Source organism: Dendrobates tinctorius, unplaced genomic scaffold, assembly GCF_039654945.1.
Source record: "Dendrobates tinctorius isolate UK_male_01 unplaced genomic scaffold, ASM3965494v1 ptg000138l, whole genome shotgun sequence".
Classification (NCBI taxonomy): Eukaryota; Metazoa; Chordata; class Amphibia; order Anura; family Dendrobatidae; genus Dendrobates; species Dendrobates tinctorius.
Window position 1 is genome coordinate 11,614,777 of NW_027361806.1, and position 18,852 is coordinate 11,633,628.

At 56.6% G+C, this 18,852-nt stretch overlaps 1 protein-coding gene across 5 annotated transcripts in view; it reads right to left on the reverse strand.

Moving 5' to 3' along the window:
• Positions 1-18,852, reverse strand: part of OMA1 (OMA1 zinc metallopeptidase) — a 127,860-nt gene that overhangs the window by 107,693 nt on the left and 1,315 nt on the right. For 4 of the 5 annotated variants that reach the window (XR_012220120.1, XM_073544579.1, XM_073544575.1 and 1 more), the window contains exon 1: positions 3,498-4,361. Coding sequence is in view for 4 of the 5 variants with exons in the window: in XM_073544579.1 (XP_073400680.1) it covers positions 3,498-4,238 (741 nt within the window). In the remaining variant the exon portion in view is untranslated. Of the gene's footprint in view, positions 1-3,497; positions 4,362-18,034; positions 18,264-18,852 lie in introns of those variants that run through there. The other variant, XM_073544576.1, reaches the window with a different exon arrangement.

Genomic DNA, 18,852 nt, shown 5'->3' on the forward strand with positions numbered 1-18,852 from the left:
GAACCGCCACCGAGCTTACCACCCCTATCCTTTTTTTTTTTTTTTTAATTTTTTTTATTATATTTTATTTATTTTTTTTTTTTTATTTTTCCCCCCTCCCACCTTTTTTCCTCACCACAGGTCCATATACGTCCATGGCCTATCACTCCACAAGGTCCATAACAGTTCGTGGCCTATCACATCTACTTGAGGAGCACGAAAGTTTTATGCCCCTCAAGAAAAAAAAACCCTCCACCATTTGCCTCCGATGTGCTCCAGCATGCCTTTTTCCTCCATGGTCCATGGTATATCTCCACTTGCCACTTCCCTTGACTTGGGGTCCTTTGATTTTTCCATTCTCACCTCCCCCATTCACCCCCCTCCCAACCTCACTATACCCTCCCATGCCCTCTAACTAAAAGAAAATAATAACACATACACAACACATAATAACATACAATACAATACATAATACAATATAACACCAATTAAATATAATTAATTACTAAATACACCATACCCTTCAAAACGTTTCTTACTGGCCCAAGTTCAGTGCCTGCAAGCCCAATATCCATTACTGCTCTATGTTTCCAAAACAAAAGACTAGAGTGGCATGCTTTTAGCCCACCACCAGGAAAAGGAGTTCTCGAGGCCCCGTCCCTCACTAACTCATTCACCCTGTCCCTTAACAACTAAGACTGTCCCTGCTTCTGTCCCTAAAGAAACTGTCCCTATCTGTCCCTTCCTGTCCCTACTCCACCTAACTTAACATAACTAACTCTCTATCTGTCCCTCAGTGCCTGTCCCTCCCTGCCCCTACTTCTGTCCCTAACACACCCAGTGAAACTTATGCTATCCCTACCCTCATTCACACGGAGCTAGCTCTCCCTTGAGTGCGTTTTTAAAAGGAGAGGCCTCTCCAAAGCCAAGAGGCCTTCCTCACACCCAACCTTTCGAACTCCAAAGAACGGACCTTCACCAGGTCACCCAAGATGTTTCCTACCACCTCACCCCTTGGGAGGGTTTTTTTCCGCGTCGAAACTAGGCACCGTGCATTCCAAGTGTAGAACCTAACCACTACACTGACTAGGAATAAAGTGCACGGGTCCCGACCACCCAGGGATCTGAACGCTCCATAGGCCCACTCAGCGTAGGAGAGGGACGCCAGCCGCGGCCAACGTATGGAAGCACCCACCCTGTTGTACACCTCTGCATTAAAGGGACACTGAAGCAGGAAGTGCTCCATGCTTTCCAGCACGTCGCCACACTCCTCACGGGGACAACCCCGATCATCGGATTTCCTGTACTTCAAGTTATCCTTTACATACAGCCTCCCGTGGAAGCAACGCCAGGTCAAGTCCCAAAACTTCATGGGGATCCGCTTAGAATTTAAAAGCCCCAGCCCGACCTCCAGATCCCGGCCTGGGCAATCCTTAAGGGCCAGGGGCTTCTGGAAATGGGTCAACAGGACCCTCCTGTCAAGGCATTGCCTCGACATGGTCCTGATTTGCCACATTCCCAGACCCCACCGGCGGATCACCTTCAGAACCGGGGTAGCGTAAGCCGGGAGATGCCCATGAGGTGTGCGTAGGTCCTTCACCTGCCCTCCTGTCTCCCATTCCTGGAAGAAAGGCCAAAGCCAACCCTTGCAGGAGACTACCCACGGAGGAGCCCTCTCTAGCCAGAGGTTGGAGATGTTAGTCTTAAGAAAGGTGTTTACTAGAAACACCACCGGGTTGACCATACCCAACCCGCCTAGTCTCCTCGTACGGTATGTAACCTCCCTCTTGATTAGGTTAAGCCTATTCCCCCATAACAATTGGAAGAATAGGCTATAGACCCGTGTCCAGAGAGGTTCCGGCAAGATGCACACACTGCCCAGGTATATTAATAAAGGTAGCAGAAAGCCTTTAGCCAGGGCAACCCTTTCCCTCAGGGTTAAAGACCAACCCTTCCATTGGTCCACCTTTTGGGCGGCGATCTTAAGTCTGCCCTCCCAATTTTGCTGGGGGTAATCCCCGGGGCCAAATTCGATGCCTAGAATTTTGGCGGTGGCCTGGGGCCCTGGAAGGGTGTCCGGGAGATCAAACCTGGGATCTCCCCCTCCCAGCCAGAGACTTTCACACTTATCCCGGTTGATCATGGACCCGGATGCCTCCGAGTAGCGCACTACCTCCGACATGACCCAATCCGCCTCCCCTCTCGAGGACACGAAAAGGGAAACATCATCAGCATACGCCACCACCCTCAGAGAGGACCCAGAGCCCGCCTGGTCCATCCCGACTCCCGCCAACAGTCCACGATCTACCCTCCTTAGGAAGGGATCGATCGCGAACACGTATAAAAGCGGGCTCAGCGGACAGCCCTGACGGACCCCAGAACCCACCTCAAAAGGGCGACCTGACCAACCGTTCACCAGCGGAAAAGTCTCAGCCCCTTGGTACAAGATCTCTAACCATTTTACAAGCCTCCCAGGCAGACCATACCTCAAAAGAACGGACCAGAGGTACTCGTGGTTGACCCGGTCAAAGGCTTTCGCTTGATCTAATGACAGCAAGTACCCCCCCCCAGTGACCTGCCCTACCCTGCTCCACTGCCTCTCGGACACCGAGCACAGCACTAAAAGTACTGCGGCCTGGAACAGAGCAATGCTGGGCCCCTGAAAGGAGCCGGGGTGCAAACTTCACCAGCCGATTAAACAGCACCTTGGCCAGAACCTTCCGGTCCGTATCGAGAAGCGCTATGGGACGCCAATTCTCGATACGGGACGGATCCTTACCCTTTGACAGAATAATGAGGGCTGACTTCCTCATTGAGTCGGGAAGAGTGCCCGAGGAGAGACACTCATTAAATACCCCTGTCAAGAGGGGGACCAAGGAGTCCCTAAAAGTCTTATAGAACTCGGATGTTAAGCCATCCGGACCTGGCGATTTCTTGGGCCGAAGCCCATCAATGGCCAGTCTCACTTCCTCTTCCCTGATTTCTTCTGCCAAAACACCAAGAGAGGGATCACCCCCTGGCTCAGGGACGGTTTCAGCCAGGAAAGCCGACATCCTGTCCCGATCCAGATCCTTCTTTTCCAAGAGGTGTGAGTAGAAGGATCTGACCACCTCCAGGATCCCTGATTTGGATCTGTTCAGGGACCCCGTACTGTCGATCAGTCGTGTCACCATCTTACAATTCACTGACATCTTACAGTTTCTGTAAGGGTCGGGCGAGCGGTACTTCCCGAAGTCCCTCTCAAAAACTAAAGATGTGTGTCTATCATACTGACACCTCTTGAGCAAAGATTTCACTCTGGAGATTTCCTCACGGTCACCTCCAGTCGAGACAAGCTGCTCGAGTTTCCTCCCCAGGGCCTGGTACAAGCGGTGCCTGTTCAGACTCCTGAGGCTTGAGAGCTGACGGAAGAACCCCGCCGCCCGCTTTTTGAAGATCTCCCACCACTCTGACTTACTACTACAGAGATCCAACAGCGGTACCTGGCTCTGAAGAAAATCCTCGAAGGATTGTCGCACCTCCGCTTCTTCCAGCAGGGACGAATTGAGCTTCAACAGCCCTCTTCCCATCCGATGAGTCTCTGCAACATTCAGAGAAAAGAAAATTAAACAGTGGTCGGAGAACTCCACCTCAACTGCGGACACAGCAGAAAAGATGGCGTCCTCCTTCAAAAAAAAAAACCTGTCTATTCTAGACCTACTGCTACCCCTATGGTAGGTGAAACCCCCGTGACCTGGGGTGTGCCGGATGTGGACATCCACCAGGCGAGCTTCACTGGCTATGCTATTCAACGCGACGCTATCATAAGCCAGGCGATCTCCGGGACCCCCCCGGTCACGGGACCTCGTAATGGTGTTGAAGTCCCCACCGAAGACCACCTGCCGGCTCGTAAAAAGAAAGGGCTTGATCCTCAGGAAGAGACATTTGCGGTCCCACTTGGATTGTGGGCCGTAGATGTTGATGAGCCGGAGCTCTTGTCCCCTCATGAAGACATCTAGGATCAGGCACCTCCCCATTTCCAACTCAGTAACCCGTCGGCATTCAACAGCTGCAGTCTTAAAAAGGACTGCCACCCCGCTATACGGCTCGGCCGCAAGAGACCAGTATGAGGGCCCGCACCTCCACTCCCTCCGTGCTTTATAGATGGCCCCCATGTCCGTTAGTCTGGTCTCTTGCAAGAATAAAATTTCTGCCTCAATCCGGGAGAAAAAAATCAAAGGCCACGAAGCGAGCCGCATCTGACTTAATGCTGGCGACATTAATGGACGCCAGCGTCAACGGGGCGAGTTCAGCCATCATGGGTGATCGAGTTGGATGGCCAGTTTCTTCCCTGCCCCGCTATCACCTCCACCTGGGGAGGGGTCAGACACCTTCCTTTTCAGGGAAGCTCCCGACGTGTCCATCCCACCCCCCCTGGTGTCCTCGCCCCCGGGTTCCAGGTCTGTCCCACCCTCAGGAGGAACAGTGCCCCCTGAGGGACGGACTCCGCCATCCCCTGAAGGACCCTCCAGTGTTGCCCCCGGCCCAGCACCCTCGTCTGGCGGCTCATCATCTGAACCTCCGAGGGCGCTGAACCGGTTGGAGAGTCTGATCAGAGGGGGGTCAGCGGGCCCTTCCGTGTGCACCCTGGTGGTCGGGGGCGGGGGAGACTTTGAAGGCTTGTCAGCCTTCTTCCCCCCCGTTTTGCGCTTGGCACGCCTGGTTTTGCCACCTGATGCTGTAGGCTGCTCTCTGACATCCTCGTTGACACTTTCATAACGAGAGGAGTCGTTTGAGTCAGCGGCTTTCTCCTCTCTCTCCATCCTCCTGATCTCCTCACTCACCACTCTCTCCCCCAGGGCCTCAGAGGCTTTGGCCACGGGCCTGGAGGGAGGAGCAGGCATCACCCCGGTTGCCCGAGGCTTCACCTGTCCCCTACCACCCTGGCGCTTTTCCTGCCTCCTCTGGTACGCGGGGCCCCTTGCAGCATTGCCCTTCCTCACTGGCCCCTCAGCCCTTCCTCCTCCGCTACCACCTGTCACAGCAGAAGAAGCGCCACCGGGGGTTGCCCCCCCACGGTCTCCCCCCACCGGGCCTGCGGCGGCATTAGAGAAAGAGCGAGGGCAGCGGCTGAGAGGGTGACCTGGGTCACCACACAGGTGGCACCGAATATCCTTACACAAGGCGGCCAGATGACCCACCCCACCACACAAGGCACATTTCTGCACCTTGCAGTTGGCGCTGAAGTGGGTGGGGTCGCCGCACCTGTGGCAGACCTTCGGTTGCCCCTGGTAGAAGACCAGGATCCTGTCCCTTCCCAGGAACGCCGAGGAAGGGATGTGGGTGACCGTGCCGCCGGAAACCTTCAATTTAACCATGAAAGTCCAGCCCCCCGACCAGATGCCGAATTCGTCCCTGTTCTTTTTTGGGACCTCGGTGACCTCCCCGTAACGGGAAAGCCACGTCATTATGTCCACGCCTGCGAGTGACTCGTTACATGTAACCACGGTCACTCGCTTGACGGAATTTTGGCGAGACACCGCTTGAGCCACGAAGTCTCGCCATCCGGGCTCTTCTCGCACCAGCTCGTAATTCGACCAGAAGAGCTCAAGCCCCTCGGGCCGCACGAAGCTGACGTCGAAGAAGCGAGACGCCGAAGGATGTATCAGGGCAAAGATGTCATTCGCCCCGAAGCCCATCTTAAGGAGGAGCTCCACCACCTTGCTCCTAGGTGGACAAGCTTCACTGCCCCCCCACCTAAGACGGACCACATTCCTTCTTGGCGGCCCCTGCCCGGCTGTGGGGAGAGACCAAACAGTCCCTCCCTCCCTTTGATTTTGGAAGGCGGCAAGGCCGTGTCTCTCTATCCAGAAAGACAAGTCCACTGTCCTCCCCTCTACCACTATTGATCTCCCCTTTTGAGAGCCTCCAGGAAACGGCGGTGCGAAACGCCGTCCCTGGAGCCCGGAGGCGAGGAGACCCCCCCAGGACCACCCCGACCCCGAGCCGCGGCCCCCGCATAATTCCGTTGAGGTCTCGCGGCCGGAGTGGCAGATGGGCCAGCACTACCACCACTTGTGCCAGCACCCTCATTCGTCCTCCCATTCACTCTTTTATTATTTGCATTCACCCCAGCACTTTCACCCACATTCACAGTAGCACTCACTCCCTCATCCATGTCACTCATGTCACCATTCACTTCAGCAAACCTCCTCAAATATGTCCACTCCGCTTTCGTACTCACTCTCACTCGCACAATTGGTGTACATGTAAAAAATGTAAATAATTTTGCTATTATTTACATTTCCTGAACCTGTGCAGTTCCTCTCTTTGCCTGCTGGGGGCCCTGAGCTCTCTTGCAGGGAGCTACTCCAGCTCCTGTCCAGGAGCGCCGCTGCCCCTTTAAATGCCTCAGTGCTGATGACATCATGCACTCTGCCCTGGCTGGGCCTAGGAGCAACAGCAGCTCCTGGTTTCAGCTCCATTTTTTTTTCTTTTCCTGAGTTTTCATTACTCTGGGCAGGGACGGCCACTGGCACCGCTCCCTGCCCTGCACTTTTCTTCACCCCCGCCGCCGGCTTGCCAGGGAGCGCCAGAGTCCCCGCACCCTCAGATGAAGGTAGGTGGGCTGGGGACCCCGACAACTCCCTGCCAGCTTTTGGGGGCAGCACAGCATTACTTGGAAGGGTGGGACAGAGGGCAGCGGGCCCGCAGCGGCCACGCCCCCCCGCCGGTCGCAGCCATCCCAGGCAGAGCAGCGGCCCCCTGCGAGGCCATGGCCCCCCCCGGGTGACGCGAGCACAGCGGGCGGAGCCGCGACCGCTGAGGCCACGCCCCCCCGCCAGTCACAGCCACCACGGGCAGAGCAGCGACCCCTTGCGAGGCCACGCCCCCCCGGGCGACGCAGACGCAGCGGGTGGGACGACGGCCGAGGAGGACATGCCCCCACCGCACGCCGCAGCCTTTGCAGGCCGGGCAACACTCGGGGAGGCCACCCCCCCCTCACGGACCACCGCCGCCACCCTATGCCCACCACTTGAGATGGGCAAGGCCGGCCACTCCCCCTCATCGCCCAGCGGCGGCGGAGCCCCCTGCACGGACCCCTTTTTGGGTCGACGTGCCGGAGACCCCGCTCTCACCACAGGCGCCGACATGGGAGCGACCAGCACTTTGCACCGCCTCAGCTGCTGCTTGATGTTCTGTTCGCCCTTCCTAGGCTTCTGGACCCCCACTAGCGATTCAGACTTAGCGGATCCGTACGTGGGGGGTCCAGAAGCCCCAGCACTCGCCGCCGGAGGTGCGGCCCTGGCTTTACCAACTTTACCTGGTGCCAGGCCAGCCCCCCCTGCCACCGAGGGCTGAGCCTGGACACCACCACCAACACCACAACCAGCACCGACCTCCATGTCGCTGCCCTGTTCTGAACTGTCACCAGATGCGACAGTCAGGTCACAACAGTCATCTCTCTCCCCGCTCCCTCGCTGTGGACCCAACACAGGGCCCGAGCCGGGGTGGGTAGCGGGTTCCACACAGCGGGACAGAGGGGCTCCGGGAAGAGGAGCAAAAACCAGTTGTTCCTCCACGCCTTCAGAGGCCTTACGCCTGCGCCTCCTGTTTCTCCTCTTCCCGGTTGCCTCATCCTCCGGGCAGACTTCATACCCAAACAACAGCGTGCCAAACCGTGCTGGGGATTCAGTCTGCCGTACTTGTTTAAGGATGAGGCAGCCCCCCTCAGAACTACTCCTGCTCCCTCCATCCTCCCCCTCGCTCCCGCTTTCCTCCGCGTTACTGGAGTCCAGCGGGAGGGCCACCTGCTCGGGGGCTATCCCGCTGCATGTTACCTGACTCACGCTGGTGTCCGCCAGGTCTTCAGGTGGAGGTGGCCCGGATGTGGTGTGGGCGCCATCTTGCTCTTCCTCCTCCTCGCTTTCCTCCACCTGGATGGGGACTCCTGACCCCCCAGGAGACCCACCGGCCATGGCCCTGAACCGGTCCTCGTTCTGCAGCTTCTCCTGGAAGGGGCCGCTGCCGGCCATGATGGTACTTCGCCGGTCCTCCAGGGCCCGAATCTCCCCTTTCAGCCGCTTGACCATGGCGGTGACCTCCGCTCTCTTTGAGGCAGGGAGCCTGTTTTTACTGATGACCCGGGCTCCCTCCAACTCCCCCCGGAGTCTCCTGAGCTGCTTGCCGGCCTCCTCGTACTCGGAGAGGTGGGCATGAATGCGGGAGGCGTAGGTGGTAGCTGGCTCTCCCGCAACCTTGGAGCCCCAGATGTTAAGGGGGGGCCCCGCCTCACCTCTGCCGGCTGCTGCACCTCCGGGGGAAGGGCCCGCCACAGCATTCACTTCAGGGGTCCCGGACCCTGGAGCCTTGCGGCCCCCTGGGGTCCGCTTTTTCCCCATCCCTGGGACTGACTGGCTGGCTGTGCCTTGGGCCTCCTGGTGGTGGATGAGGCCCCCCACCCCCAGCTGGCTTGCCGGAGGGTGGGAGCCAGGGGCCCAGCCCCGGCGCTCAGTCCCAGGTAGAGTCCTCTTTCCTGGGAAGGGGGCAGATGGAAAGTCCTTGCAGGAAAAAAAAAAACAAAAAACCTCCCTTCCCAGGAGCTTAGCAAAACCCCAGCCTGCAGAAACTCAGCTGCGACGCTCCTCCTCTTCCTGGGCGTGTACAGGGCTGCACTCACTATTCTGCTGGTGCAGTCACTGTGTACATACATTACATTACTGATCCTGAGTTACATCCTGTATTATACTCCAGAGCTGCACTCACTATTCTGCTGGTGCAGTCACTGTGTACATACATTACATTACTGATCCTGAGTTACATCCTGTATTATACCCCAGAGCTGCACTCACTATTCTGCAGGTGCAGTCACTGTGTACATACATTACATTACTGATCCTGAGTTACATCCTGTATGATACTCCAGAGCTGCCCTCACTATTCTGCTGGTGCAGTCACTGTGTACATACTTTACATTACTGATCCTGAGTTACATCCTGTAGCTCTTTTTTATTATAAAAGTATCAAAACACAATACATAACAGACTACATAATACAAAACACAATACATAGCAGACAAACAATGCTCCCGACATAAATATTTGTGCAAACCTCGCAATTTTACCTGATCCCCCAGGCTTTCCAGCCTAGAGGGCCCCAGCAGGATCCCTCCACCCCTATACAACTTGAAATAAAGAAACCCCTATGTAACACATTCATCCCCTACGCACACCCTTTCACACTCCATTCGCGCTTTGCACCCATACCTATATACAAGTAATAAAGAAAAAAAAAAACCATATTCCGGCCCTTCTGCCTTAAAAAAAACCATAGCCACTTATACTGGCAAAACCCCAGCACCAGCCTAACACCTCTACGAAAATTTTTTTTTTTTTTTTTTTATTTATCATCCCCCCAACACACCCAAGGTCCAAAAGTCCATGGCCCATTACACGAAACACACAAGGTCCATCAATGTTCATGGCCTATCACATCTATCTCTTGGCAAAAACAGTTTATGCTCCAAGAGGAAAACCCTCACCCGGCTCCACCCAAAACCTATGCTATTTACCACGTGGTCCATTCTTCTTTTCCTTTCCACGATTTGTCCATCCACTTTCCCTTCAGATAAAGGTCCTCTTTTCCCATTCTCACCCCCCATTCACCCCCCTCCCAACCTCACTACACCCTCCCATGCACTCCTAACTAAAACAAAAGAAAGTATGTATAATACACAAAAATACAAATATACAATATATATCTACTTATACACCACATAACATTATTACCATATTTGTTTTGGCTTGCCACCACACACTTTCCTTTGCAGACCCAAGATCAGTGCCTGCAAGCCCAATATCCATCAATGCTCTATGTTTCCAAAACAAAAGTCTAGAGTGGCATGCTTTAGCCCACCACCAGGAAAAGGAGTTCTCGAGGCCCCGTCCCTCACTAACTCATTCACCCTGTCCCTCAACAACTAAGACTGTCCCTGCTTCTGTCCCTAAAGAAACTGTCCCTATCTGTCCCTTCCTGTCCCTACTCCACCTAACTTAATATAACTAACTTTCTATCTGTCCCTCAGTGCCTGTCCCTCCCTGTCCCTATCTGCCCCTACTTCTGTCCCTAGCACACCCAGTGAAACTTATGCTATCCCTACCCTCATTCACACGGAGCTAGCTCTCCCTTGAGTGCGTTTTTAAAAGGAGAGGCCTCTCCAAAGCCAAGAGGCCTTCCTCACACCCAACCTTTCGAACTCCAAAGAACGGACCTTCACCAGGTCACCCAAGATGTTTCCTACCACCTCATCCCTTGGGAGGGTTTTTTTCCGCGTCGAAACTAGGCACCGTGCATTCCAAGTGTAGAACCTAACCACTACACTGACTAGAAATAAAGTGCACGGGTCCCGGCCCCCCAGGGATCTGAACGCTCCATAAAACCACTCAGCGTAGGAGAGGGACGCCAGCCGCGGCCAACGTATGGAAGCACCCACCCTGTTGTACACCTCTGCATTAAAGGGACACTGAAGCAGGAAGTGCTCCATGCTTTCCAGCACGTCGCCACACTCCTCACGGGGACAACCCCGATCATCGGATTTCCTGCACTTCAGGTTATCCTTTACATACAGCCTCCCGTGGAAGCAACGCCAGGTCAAGTCCCAAAACTTCATGGGGATCCGCTTAGAATTTAAAAGCCCCAGCCCGACCTCCAGATCCCGGCCTGGGCAATCCTTAAGGGCCAGGGGCTTCTGGAAATGGGTCAACAGGACCCTCCTGTCAAGGCATTGCCTCGACATGGTCCTGATTTCCCACATTCCCAGACCCCACCGGCGGATCACCTTCAGAACCGGGGTAGCGTAAGCCGGGAGATGCCCATGAGGTGTGCGGAGGTCCTTCACTTGCCCTCCTGTCTCCCATTCCTGGAAGAAAGGCCAAAGCCAACCCTTGCAGGAGACTACCCACGGAGGAGCCCTCTCTAGCCAGAGGTTGGAGATGTTAGTCTTAAGAAAGGTGTTTACTAGAAACACCACCGGGTTTACCATACCCAACCCGCCTAGTCTCCTCGTACGGTATGTAACCTCCCTCTTGATTAGGTTAAGCCTATTCCCCCATAACAATTGGAAGAATAGGCTATAGACCCGTGTCCAGAGAGGTTCCGGCAAGATGCACACACTGCACAGGTATATTAATAAAGGTAGCAGAAAGCCTTTAGCCAGGGCAACCCTTTCCCTCAGGGTTAAAGACCAACCCTTCCATTGGTCCATCTTTTGGGCAGCGATCTTAAGTCTGCCCTCCCAATTTTGCTGGGGGTAATCCCCGGGGCCAAATTCGATGCCTAGAATTTTGGCGGTGGCCTGGGGCCCTGGAAGGGTGTCCGGGAGATCAAACCTGGGATCTCCCCCTCCCAGCCAGAGACTTTCACACTTATCCCGGTTGATCATGGACCCGGATGCCTCCGAGTAGCGCACTACCTCCGACATGACCCAATCCGCCTCCCTTCTCGAGGACACGAAAAGGGAAACATCATCGGCATACGCCACCACCCTCAGAGAGGACCCAGAGCCCGCCTGGTCCATCCCGACTCCCGCCAACGGTCCACGATCTACCCTCCTTAGGAAGGGATCGATCGCGAACACGTATAAAAGCGGGCTCAGCGGACAGCCCTGACGGACCCCAGAACCCACCTCAAAAGGGCGACCTGACCAACCGTTCACCAGCGGAAAAGTCTCAGCCCCTTGGTACAAGATCTCTAACCATTTTACAAACCTCCCAGGCAGACCATACCTCAAAAGGACGGACCAGAGGTACTCGTGGTTGACCCGGTCAAAGGCTTTCGCTTGATCTAATGACAGCAAGTACCCCCTCCAGTGACCTGCCCTACCCTGCTCCACTGCCTCTCGGACACCGAGCACAGCACTAAAAGTACTGCGGCCCGGAACAGAGCAATGCTGGGCCCCTGAAAGGAGCCGGGGTGCAAACTTCACCAGCCGATTAAACAGCACCTTGGCCAGAACCTTCCGGTCCGTATCGAGAAGCGCTATGGGACGCCAATTCTCGATACGGGACGGATCCTTACCCTTTGACAGAATAATGAGGGCTGACTTCCTCATTGAGTCGGGAAGGGTGCCCGAGGAGAGGCACTCATTAAATACCCCTGTCAAGAGGGGGACCAAGGAGTCCCTAAAAGTCTTATAGAACTCGGATGTTAAGCCATCCGGACCTGGCGATTTCTTGGGCCGAAGCCCATCAATGGCCAGTCTCACTTCCTCTTCCCTGATTTCCTCTGCCAAAACACCAAGAGAGGGATCACCCCCTGGCTCAGGGACGGTTTCAGCCAGGAAAGCCGACATCCTGTCCCGATCCAGATCCTTCTTTTCCAAGAGGTGTGAGTAGAAGGATCTGACCACCTCCAGGATCCCTGATTTGGATCTGTTCAGGGACCCCGTACTGTCGATCAGTCCTGTCACCATCTTACAATTCACTGACATCTTACAGTTTCTGTAAGGGTCGGGCGAGCGGTACTTCCCGAAGTCCCTCTCAAAAACTAAAGATGTGTGTCTATCATACTGACACCTCTTGAGCAAAGATTTCACTCTGGAGATTTCCTCACGGTCACCTCCAGTCGAGACAAGCTGCTCGAGTTTCCTCCCCAGGGCCTGGTACAAGCGGTGCCTGTTCAGACTCCTGAGGCTCGAGAGCTGACGGAAGAACCCCGCCACCCGCTTTTTGAAGATCTCCCACCACTCTGACTTACTACTACAGAGATCCAACAGCGGTACCTGGCTCTGAAGAAAGTCCTCGAAGGATTGTCTCACCTCCGCTTCTTCCAGCAGGGACGAATTGAGCTTCCACAGCCCTCTTCCCATCTGATGAGTCTCTGCAACATTCAGAGAAAAGAAAATTAGACAGTGATCGGAGAACTCCACCTCAACGGCGGACACAGCAGAAAAGATGGCGTCCTCCTTCAAAAAAAACCTGTCTATTCTAGACCTACAGCTACCCCTATGGTAGGTGAAACCTCCGTGACCTGGGGTGTGCCGGATGTGGACATCCACCAGGCGAGCTTCGCTGGCTATGCTATTCAACGCGACGCTATCATAAGCCAGGCGATCTCCGGGACCCCCCCGGTCACGGGACCTCGTAATGGTGTTGAAGTCCCCACCGAAGACCACCTGCCGGCTCGTAAAAAGAAAGGGCTTGATCCTCAGGAAGAGACATTTGCGGTCCCACTTGGACTGCGGGCCGTAGATGTTGATGAGCCGGAGCTCTTGTCCCCTCATGAAGACATCTAGGATCAGGCACCTCCCCATTTCCAACTCAGTAAACCGTCGGCATTCAACAGCTGCAGTCTTAAAAAGGACTGCCACCCCGCTATACGGCTCGGCCGCAAGAGACCAGTATGAGGGCCCGCACCTCCACTCCCTCCGTGCTTTATAGATGGCCCCCATGTCTGTTAGTCTGGTCTCTTGCAAGAATAAAATTTCTGCCTCAATCCGGGAGAAAAAAATCAAAGGCCGTGAAACGAGCCGCATCTGACTTTATGCTGGCAACATTAATAGATGCCAGCGTCAACGGGGCGAGTTCCGCCATCATGGGTGATCAAGTTGGATGGCCAACTTCTTACCACTGCTATCACCTCCACCTGGGGAGGGGTCGGACACCTTCCTTTTCAGGGAAGCTCCCGTTGTGTCCATCCCACCCCCCCCGGTGTCCTCGCCCCCGGGTTCCAGGTCTGTCCCCCCCCCAGGAGGAACACTGCCCCCTGAGGGACGGACCCCACCATCCCCCGAAGGACCCTCCGGTGGTACCCCCGGCCCAGCATCCTCGTCTTGCGGCCCATCATCCGAGCCTCCGAGGACGCTGAACCGGTTGGAGAGATCAATCAGAGGGGGGTCAGCGGGCCCTTCCGTGCGCACCCTGGTGGTCGGGGGCGGGGGAGATTTTGAAGGCTTGCCAGCCTTCTTCCCCCCCGATTTGTTACGATTGGCACGTTTACTTTTGCCACCCGCTGCTGTAGGCTGCTCCTGGACCTCCTCATCAACACTTTCATACTGTGAGGACCCGTCCGAGTCAGCCGCTTTATCCTCCCTCTCCATCCTCCTGATCTCCTCTCTCACCACACTCTCCCTCAGGACCTCAGAGGCTTTTGCCACGGGCCTGGAGGGAGGAGCAGGCATCGACCCGGTTGCCCGAGACTTCACCTGCCCCCCACCCCCATGGCGTTTTTCTTGCCTCCGCACATACGCGGGGCCCCTCACCTTGGCATTGCCCTTCCTCACCGGTCCCTCAGCCCCTTCCCCTCCGCCACCACAGCTGCAGGAGCGCCGCCAGAGGTTTCTCCCTCACTGACTCCTCCCGCCGGGCCTGCAGCGGCATTAGAAAAGGAGCGAGGGCAGCGGCTGAGAGGGTGACCTAGGTCACCACACAAGTGACACCGAATGTCCTTACACGAGGCGGCCAGATGACCTACCCCACCACACAAGGCACATTTCTGTACCTTGCAGCTAGCGCTGAAGTGAGTGGGGTCGCCGCACTTGTGGCAGACCTTCGGTTGCCCCTGGTAGAAGACCAGGATCCTGTCCCTTCCCAGGAACGCCGAGGAAGGGATGTGGGTGACCGTGCCGCCGGAAACCTTCAGTTTAACCATGAAGGTCCAGCCCCCCGACCAGATGCCGAATTCGTCCCTGTTCTTTTTGGGGACCTCGGTGACTTCCCCGTAACGGGAAAGCCACGTCATAATGTCCACGCCGGCAAGTGACTCGTTACAAGTGACCACGGTCACTCGCTTGACGGAATTTTGGCGAGACACCGCTTGCGCAACGAAGTCTCGCCATCCGGGCTCTTCCCGCACCAGCTCATAGTTAGACCAGAAGAGCTCAAGCCCCTCTGGCCGCACAAAGCTGACGTCGAAGAAGCGGGACGCCGAAGGATGTATCAGGGCAAAGATGTCATTCGCCCCGAAGCCCATCTTAAGGAGGAGCTCCACCACCTTGCTCCTAGGTGGACAAGCTTCACTGCCCCCCCACCTAAGACGGACCACATTCCTCCTTTGCGGCCCCTGCCCGGCTGTGGGGAGAGACCAAACAGTCCCTCCCTCCCTTTGGTTTTGGAAGGCAGCAAGGCCGTGTCTCTCTATCCAGAAAGACAAGTCCACTGTCCTCCCCTCTACCACTATCGACCTTTCTCCTTTTTTGAGGGCCTCCAGGAAACGGTGGTGCAAAGCGCCGTCCCTGGAGCCCGGAGGCGAGGAGACCCCCCCAGGACCACCCCGAGGACCACCCCGACCCCCAGCCGCGGCCCCCGCATAACTATGTTGGGGTCTTGCGGCCAGGGGGGCAGACGGGCCAGCCCTCCCACCACTACCACCACTTGTGCCAGCACCCTCATTCGTCCTCCCACTCACTCTCCCATTCACTCTTTTATTATTTGCATTCACCCCAGCATTCACCCCAGCACACTCACCCACATTCACAGTAGCACTCACTCCTTCATCCATGTCACTCATATCACCATTCACTTCAGCAAACATCTCCTCAAATATGTCCACTCCACTTTCGTACTCACTCTCACTTGCACAATTGGTGAACATAGCAACATTATTTACATTATTTACATTTCCCGAACCAGTGCAGTTCCTCTCTTTGCCTGCTGGGGGCCCTGAGCTCTCTTGCTGGGAGCTACTCCAGCTCCTGTCCAGGAGCACTGCTGCCCCTTTAAATGCCTCAGTGCAGATGACATCATGCACCCTGCCCTGGCTGGGCCTAGGAGCAACAGCAGCTCCTGGTTTCAGCTCCATTTTTTTTCCTTTTTCTAAGGTTTCCTTGCTCTGGGCAGGGACGGCCACTGGCACCGCTCCCTGCCCTGCACTTTTCTTCACCCCCGCCGCCGGCTTGCCAGGGAGCGCCAGAGTCCCCGAACCCTCAGATGAAGGTAGGTGGGCCGGGGACCCCGACAACTCCCCGCCAGCTTTTGGGGGCAGCACATCATTACTTGGAAGGGTGGGCGGGACAGAGGGCAGTGGGCCCGCAGCGGCCACGCCCCCCCCGCCGGTCGCAGCCACCCCAGGCAGAGCCGCGGCCCCCTGCGAGGCCACGGCCCCCCCGGGTGAAGCGAGCACAGCGGGCGGAGCCGCGACCACTGAGGCCACGCCCCCCCGCCAGTCACAGCCACCACGGGCAGAGCAGCGACCCCTTGCGAGGCCACGCCCCCCCGGGCGACGCAGACTCAGCGGGTGGGACGACGGCCGAGGAGGACATGTCCCCCCCGCACGCCGCAGCCTTTGCAGGCCGGGCAACACTCGGGGAGGCCACGCCCCCCTCACGGACCACCGCCGCCACCCTATGCCCACCACTTGAGACGGGCAAGGCCGGCCACTCCCCCTCGTCGCCCAGCGGCGGCGGAGCCCCCTGCACGGACCCCTTTTTGGGTCGACGTGCCGGAGACCCCGCTCTCACCACAGGCGCCGACATGGGAGCGACCAGCACTTTGCACCGCCTCAGCTACTGCTTGATGTTCTGTTCGCCCTTCCTAGGCTTCTGGACCCCCACTAGCGATCCAGACTTAGCGGATCCGTACGTGGGGGGTCCAGAAGCCCCAGCACTCGCCGCCGGAGGTGCGGCCCTGGCTTTACCAACTTTGCCTGGTGCCAGGCCAGCCCCCCCTGCCACCGAGGGCTGAGCCTGGACACCACCACCAACACCACAACCAGCACCGACCTCCATGTCGCTGCCCTGGTCTGAACTGTCACCAGATGCGACAGTCAGGTCACAACAGTCATCTCTCTCCCCGCTCCCTTGCTGCGGACCCACCACAGGGCCCGAGCCGGGGTGGGTAGCGGGTTCCACACAGCAGGACAGAGGGGCCCCGGGAAGAGGAGCAAAAACCAGTTGTTCCTCCACGCCTTCAGAGGCCTTACGCCTGCGCCTCCTGTTTCTCCTCTTCCCGGTTGCCCCATCCTCCGGGCAGACCTCATACCCAAACAACAGCGTGCCAAACCGTGCTGGGGATTCAGTCTGCCGTACTTGTTTAAGGATGAGGCAGCCCCCCTCAGAACTACTCCCGCTCCCTCCATCCTCCCCCTCGCTCCCGCTTTCCTCCGCGTTACTGGAGTCCAGCGGGAGGGCCACCTGCTCAGGGGCTATCTCGCTGCATGTTACCTGGCTCTCGCTGGTGTCCGCCAGGTCTTCAGGTGGAGGCGGCCCGGGTGTGGTGTGGGCGCCATCTTGCTCTTCCTCCTCCTCGCTTTCCTCCACCTGGATGGGGACTCCTGACCCCCCAGGAAACCCACCGGCCATGGCCCTGAACCGGTCCTCGTTCTGCAGCTTTTCCTGGAAGGGGCCGCTGCCGGCCATGATGGAACTTCGCCTGTCCTCCAGGGCCCGAATCTCCCCTTTCAGCCGCTTGACCGTGGCGGTGACCTCCGCTCTCTTTGAGGCAGGGAGCCTGTTTTTACTGATGACCAGGGCTCCCTCCAACTCCCCCCGGAGTCTCCTGAGCTGCTTGCCGGCCTCCTCGTACTCGGAGAGGTGGGCATGAATGCGGGAGGCGTAGGTGGTAGCTGGCTCTCCCGCAACCTTGGAGCCCCAGATGTTAAGGGGGGGCCCCGCCTCACCTCTGCCGGCTGCTGCACCTCCGGGGGAAGGGCCCGCCACAGCCTTCACTTCAGGGGTCCCGGACCCTGGAGCCTTGCGGCCCCCTGGGGTCCGCTTTTTCCCCATCCCTGCGACTGACTGGCTGGCTGTGCCTTGGGCCTCCTGGTGGTGGATGAGGCCCCCCTCCAGAGCTGCCCTCACTATTCTGCTGGTGCAGTCACTGTGTACATACTTTACATTACTGATCCTGAGTTACATCCTGTATTATACTCCAGAGCTGCACTCGCTATTCTGCTGGTGCAGTCACTGTGTACATACATTACATTACTGATCCTGAGTTACATCCTGTATTATACTCCAGAGCTGCACTCGCTATTCTGCTGGTACAGACACTGTGTACAGACATTACGGATCCTGAGTTACATCCTGTATTATACTCCAGAGCTGCACTCACTTTGTGTACAGCGGTTTCGGGGTGATACTCACGGTCTCATACTCCATGCTGGTGAGCAGGTTGTAGTCCTCCTTCCTGAACACTAGGAGGCGGCTGCGTCCCGTTATAGGCGTCTCCTCCAGGTTGGTGAAGTAGAAGAGGATAATGACGCACCCCAGGGCTCCAGCACCGAGGGAAAGCTTCCACTTATTCCGCCGAACACTCTCTTTGAACAGCTGTCGCTTGTTTGCTGGAAGAGATTTCCACCATCTCCTCACACTCCTAGAAAAGCAAGAGACAGTGGAGATGAAGACAAGAGCTCCTGTCCCCATCATGCCACAATATGATTTTGGGGGGACATAGACAAGTGGGGGTGATAATGAGCTCCATACTGGATACAATAGTGCCTCAGCAGCACAGATTATTTCGGGAGAGGAGTCGATGATCCTTTCAGGCACAGGTCACTGGTGTGACAGGGTTAGTGAGGACAGTGCCGTGCTGAGCAAGCGTTATGGAGACAAGTGGAGGATTCATGCTATTGCAATGTTGGTGACTGGGACAATATTCTGCTGTGAAAAAAAATGATGCAGAAAAGTGGAAAATCACAGACTGGGAGTTACATAGTGGAAGGAACATGGATTCTAGCAGCACAGAGTATTTCAGGAGGAGGATGAGGTTGTGGGACCAAGTGATAATGTTGCCGATTGGGGCAGTACTGATGGGAGAAAATGATGGAAGCAGGTGGGGGAAATCACAGACAGTGGAGGGAGCGTGAGTGCCGACGGCGGAGGGAGCGGGACTGCCGACGGCACAGAGGGAGCGGGAGCGCCGACGGCACAGAGGGAGCGGGAGTGCCGACGGCACAGAGGGA